The sequence below is a fragment of the Pyxicephalus adspersus genome, chromosome Z, assembly GCF_032062135.1.
Source record: "Pyxicephalus adspersus chromosome Z, UCB_Pads_2.0, whole genome shotgun sequence".
In the NCBI taxonomy this organism is placed as follows: Eukaryota; Metazoa; Chordata; class Amphibia; order Anura; family Pyxicephalidae; genus Pyxicephalus; species Pyxicephalus adspersus.
The window spans coordinates 87,094,667-87,100,666 of record NC_092871.1 but is presented as its reverse complement, the minus strand read 5'-3'; the positions used below and the strand labels follow the sequence as shown (position 1 = coordinate 87,100,666).

At 44.7% G+C, this 6,000-nt stretch overlaps 1 protein-coding gene across 6 annotated transcripts in view; it reads left to right on the top strand.

Annotated features, from left to right (window-relative positions):
- The first annotated feature begins 778 nt into the window (after positions 1-778).
- EDA (ectodysplasin A) overlaps positions 779-6,000 on the top strand; it is a 40,685-nt gene continuing 35,463 nt past the window's right edge. For 2 of the 6 annotated variants that reach the window (XM_072429657.1, XM_072429655.1), the window contains exon 1: positions 813-1,398. In XM_072429657.1, coding sequence (XP_072285758.1) covers positions 1,141-1,398 — 258 coding nt within the window. In that variant the 5' untranslated portion in view covers positions 813-1,140. Of the gene's footprint in view, positions 1,399-6,000 lie in introns of all 6 variants that reach the window. The other 4 variants (XM_072429659.1, XM_072429658.1, XM_072429656.1 and 1 more) reach the window with 4 other exon arrangements.

The window sequence follows — 6,000 nt, the reverse complement described above, 5'->3', positions numbered from 1 at the left end:
GGGTAATCATTGGGGGTCCCTAATACCAATATTGGGGGTATATTTGGGGTCTCTGGCATGAATGTTGGGGGTTAATTATTGGGGGTCCCTAATACCAATAATGGGGGTATATTTGGGGTCCCTGGCTCCAATGTTAGGGGTAATCATTGGGGCTCCCTAATACCAATAATGGGTGTATATGTTGGGTCCCTGACTCCAGAGATGGGTATTTTTTTATCATTGGGGGTTCCTGAAATCAATAATAGGGGTATATTTGGGGTCCCTGAATTCAGTAATGGGTAATATTATCATAGGGGGTTCTTGAAACCAATAATGGGGGTATATATGGGGTCCCTAACTCCAGTAATTGGTATTATTAACATAGGGGGTTCCTGAAACCAATAATAGGGGTATATTTGGGGTCCCTGACTCCAGTGATGGGTTTTATTATCATTAGGGGTTCCTGATACCAATATTAGGGGTACATTTGGGGTCCATAAATTCAGTCATAGGGTGTAGTAATTGGGGTTTATGACTCTACGGGATTGTTTACATTGTACACGCTGCCTGGTCCCTATGATGGCAACCTTGTCAAGGGTTGCCATGGTAATACATTGGGCCTGACTGACTCCGCATTGGCGCCTCCTCTTTTTATCTAAGGAAAGTCGCTAAGCGGCAGCACCACTTTGGAAAAAAGTGGGCGGTGTTACATTCATCTGGCGTAAACTAATTCTATGATTGGGCCCACTTATGTCAGTGGGCGGAGGAACGCATCCGTGGTGCAACACTAAATAGGAAAGGGCGCGGATTCGCTGACGGGTTGCCCTCGCAGGCGTGTTATGGGCGGTAAAGGCTGTTACCGGGGCTCTGTGGTACTTAGAGGGGCGTGGCTCAGAGCTACGGTAGGATAGACTATCCTGCGGAGTTCCGCTGATTAGGCATGGCCTGGCTGAGGGGCGTCCTCTTGTGGGCGTGACGTGGGCGGGGAAGGCCTGTGGTGGCAGTGTCGGAGGGCGGGGCCTGGCAGTCGGGGTTGTGTGTGAAGTCGGTTCATGCGGCTTGTTTGGTCAGTCCGCCGCCACACCGGGCTCCTCCGCCTCTGCCTGCCCGCCATGGTACCGTAGCCGGCTGGGGGGCTGTCGGTCCTCGGTGAGGTGAAGCATGGCACCCCGGAGTGTGTCCGAGCTGCCACCAGGGACGGACCCCTCCCTGTGCCCGGACTCCTCGGGGTGCTCCTGTGCCAGACACTGCCGGCTCTTCCTCGGCCTGTTCGCCGTCTCCCTGTCCCTGCACCTCGTCACCATCTGCTGCTACCTGGAGCTCCGCCGGGAGGTGGGCAGACTGAGCCGGGGCCCCGAGGGGCTGAGGAGGAGCGCCCTGCAGGTGGAGGAGCTCCCGGGGGCCCCTGAGCGCAGCCAGGTGAGTGCGGAGAGAATACCGGCAGCTAGCTGGAATACAGAGCGATGTATTCATACCGACATGTCATACATACCGACTAATGTACTCATACTGGCTGCTCACACACTGCTGCACAGGGGGATGCCTCTGATTGGTCCGATGTATGTTCTGTATGACAGGTGACATGATACAGCCTGGAGTACAGACTTCTGTATTCATACTGGCTGCCCACACATCTCTTATATCTCTGCTCTTATATCTCTGTATATACATTGTACACTCCTCTGTACTCATACTGGCTTCTCGGGGGGTGACAGTACCCCTCCAGGGTTTGGATCTCTGTCATTTATTACTCTGTGTACACTTTTCGGAGGGGCAGCCATAGTATTTTCCCCCCTGGAGTGATGGGATTGCTCCGTGTTGGTCTATAGGGGACACCTTGGGGTGCAGTCATGACACTGCTGTGTTGTTGCTTCTGTTTTCGTATTGGTCTCCTAGATGTGTACAGGGATTTATGTGGATAACAGCAGTTATTGTGTATCTGTCTGTGTATGTGCCGGCCCAGCTGTCCTGCTGACATGACAAGGATTGGGACAAGCTGATAGGGTGTTTAAAGAGACGGTGTAACCTTTTCCCCCCTGACCCCCGTTGCAGTCATCTAGGATCATGTGACTTCTTCAGTTCCCTATCAGAGGGCTCTCTGCTCAGTATGGAAATGGTGACAGGCCCTCTTTTATCATCTGGAGTACAGCCTCCTGTTTTTATACTAGCTTATGCATAATGACCACTAAGGTTTGGTACAAATATCACATCCTGGAGTACAGGCTTCTGTCTTCGTATTGGTAACCTGCAGACAGTTATCAGTACAAAGATATTGTATGACTTCTCTCCCCATCACCCTCTGTCTGCCTTTTACTATTCTATTGTCTATACAATTTAAAGGCTTGGAGGCTCAGCTAATTTTTTATTTCTGTCTGCATTGTCACCCTTATTTGTGTCTCAGGGAGAAGGGGGGATCCAAAAAATTGGGAGATGTTCCAGTGGGGGAGATTTCCAGTGACAAGATGAGAAATTTCCTTGGGGAGATATTTTACTATTTCCTGGGTCAGGGTGACAACATTGCCCCTCCAGGAAGCAGAGCTGGTGGATACATTTACACCTTTATTGGTTGTTTGGGGGAGTGGGAGGGGTTTGTGGAGAATACATGTATGTGATTGGCTGTTATTATTACATTGTATATTGTCACATTTTTATATTGCTTCGAGGTAAAGAAATAAAAACATAAATTCTAATAGCCCAAACACCATAATACCATCATATTTCCAACCCTGTGACCCCCATACACCTCCTGTGCCTGCAAAGGCTCTACTGGTTTGTAGTTTTGGAGACCCCATTGGTCAGCAGGAGTCAGTTATACCCCCCACCCCCTCCCCATTATTCTCCATTCATCTGAACGTTTTAACATGCAAATGAGAGCACTAAAAAGTTCCATTGAACCTGATGAATGTTGAATGAATGATGTGGGGCCCTGTCGTATTAACCCTACCCCCTCAGTCAGTGGTCAGCAGTATTGTCTTTTGTTTAGTCTCCTGTAGGGGGCCTCACATGCTGCCTATTGATGTTTTTGTGGACCCCCTCTGAGCGCATCAATGTCTTTTACAATCCCGAGACCATTCTGTAGAGGTTTTGTAGTCCGACCAATCAGAGTGTTGTGCGCTTAGAACGATCGTTGGACAGCTCACTTAGTAAGATCACTTTTTATTAATGGATGCATTATCAAACAAGATCAGCTTTAAATTCTAATGATATCATTGATTGGATTGTTAGAGGGTTGTGGGCTTGTATCCATGTTACTTGTCATGGTTTGCACTGATTGGTTGGCTTGCTCTGTCATCAGGTACATGAACGTTTTGTAGTTTGCATTGTAACCTCCAGATTTGTACATAGGATTTGCATAATGCCCCAAAGCCTTTACATTTAAAAATCAATCGTAGATGGCGTCTCCCATTTATGTATTCCCATTTAGGAATTTAACAAGCAGGAAATATCAAGCGAAATGTGATAATGAGGTATGCGCGGTATGGCACACTTACGAAGTATTTTTATTTCTTGTTGCTATCCCTAAAAACATTGATTGTTTGGCACAGGGTTCTGCCTGTGAGCGCTTTTGGCTCCATGTGATGATTTTATCCCTTTGTAGATATGTTAGTAGATCTAAACTAATTAAGTTCTCCGTATATTCATTACCTTGTGGCTGCAAGGTGTGCGCTGGGGTGCACGCTTCTTCTGAAATCAAGAAGTGAAATTAATGTACTTGCAGAACAGGATCTTCTTTGGTTACAATGGTGTGGTGAATGCAAGTTGAATGTGTGATGACTCCAGCTTGGAGGTTCAGAAATGATCTGTGCAAAAACAGTGCAGGGACTGAACAAAAATATTTAGACCAGCGGAGTCAGAAGGGTGGAATGGGGCTTAATTGTTATACAAAAAACTGCAATGTCCAAATTATTTTTTTTTTCTTGGGGGATGCTAATGTTTGCTTTGCATGTATTCTTTAAAACGTATGACAACTAAAGTTCTCTTATTTGCACCCTCTTGGTCTTTGTAACTATTTTGTTGTATGGTTCAATAAGTGCAAACATACCCACTGATCTTTCCAGAAATTCAAAATTGCCTGTGTAATTTTCTTAATGTTATTTTGAAGGAGTTTTTATCCTGCAGTTCTTATCACAGGCTCCAAAATGATTCGAGTTGATGCTGTAGAGATGAATGTGGTTGACTAGTTTAGCAAAAGACAAATGGTCTGGCTGACAACACTCAGCCCACCCACAAAAAATGCTGTGTGTTGTCATTCTGAAGAGAACATGTGTTTTTCTGGCAAATCATTTCTTGCAGGGTCTAAAGGGATAAAACACGGGGGAATGCAGATGTTCAGATGTATGGTGTGTGTACATATATTTAAATTAAACTGTCCCAGATTACATCTTTGTGACCCCCCCCTCCCAAAGTTTTTCCTGCATAAGCATTTTATTATCCAAGCATTCCCCTCCAGTGCTACAATGTCAGCTCTCCCTTTTGGTGCTTGCAGACTCTTTGCTGTCCAGGAATACATAAAGCTTGCAGGATTTAGTAAGGTTATCATCAACATGCGTTATACCACATGCTCACCTACACTCCCGTTCAACTGATTGGGAACCATTTGTACATATATTTCCATACAGTTGCATTAGTGTTGTGGCTGATTGTAAATACGTTAACCTGCGGTGCAGTTTGCCACTACTGGGCACATAGCAGCCAGCTTGGTCTAAGGGGAAGATGGCCATGCAGTTTTTAGGACTTCACATCTAAAAGAAGCCTCAGTTTTGGGTCAATGGTGAGCATGCACATTGAGCTGCAACACAAAGAAAATTACAGCAGGCATTAAAAGCTTCTTTGACTTGGATTGTCTTCTGTCTGAACAAAAAGCCCACCGTCAGCATTTTAAAAAAAAAAACTCAAGTTTAATTCAGCTTTAAGTATTTTTTTCTTTGTTACTCTCCTACGTAATCGGCATTATGCAAAGTGCGTATTTTGTTCCACAAATTGTTTGGATTTCGTGCTTCGTGGCGATGGAGATGTTTGTTTAGCTGATGGACGGTTCATTATGGAGTCCTGCGTCTCCTAATGTGAATTGTGGAAGAAAGTGAAGGCGGGCAGCAGTTTTATTTCACTGTAAACTTTTGTGGGGAGCAAAATAACATTTTATTTTGTGCTTGTTGCTTTGTATTTAATGGTTTATATACTCGATTGTAGTAAAAGGTGAACCTGAATTGTTTTATATCATGTTTTTTGAAGCAGCAGGCTTCATGACTCATTCCCAGGAATATATTATATGTATAAAATAAATAAGAAAATTGGTCTCTGGGGGTATATGTACATTTCTATGATCGTGCACATTTTCTGTGTATTTTGTTGTGAGCTGACAATGTCTTTGCCCTGAAATCTCAAGTAGTGATGTCAGATCTAAGCAGATTTCCCCTGCTGGACTACATAACGCCTCCCACTCCTCTCTATACCATGAGGGGGTGTTTAGTAGTGGATGGGTCACAAACTACAAGCCATAAGTTGTGACACTTTGGCCATGTGCCCCACATGTCCCTCATGCTATGTACATACATTGGATGATTGTCACCCGACATCATTTCAGATGATAATCTGCTATGAGTACAGCTGTCTTCAGACATAATTTATTAATCTACCACAGCTAATTGTTGAATGGCCAATCAGGAATGAACGCTGTTCATTGGTATCAAAAAGAACACAACGGGTTGCTGCTAGTTCGTCCTCTCGATTAAACAGAAAATTGCTGTGTGTACACCATAAGAAGGCACGCGTAATTATTTATTTTCACAAAGTCTTTAAAGTGTTCTTTGTAGAGCGGAGTCTGTGTTATGAGTCGTGTCATAATAATGATTTCCGTCTTCACTTGCCATTGTATAAACCCCCCATTTACAAGTCATTCTCTGTCCAGGATTTTCTCATTTACATTACAGTAATGACGTGGAGCACCATTCAGAGGTGAACAATGGAGTATGTGTGTGGGGTGGGGGGCAGAATGAGGCTAAATATATCCACGGGGATTTA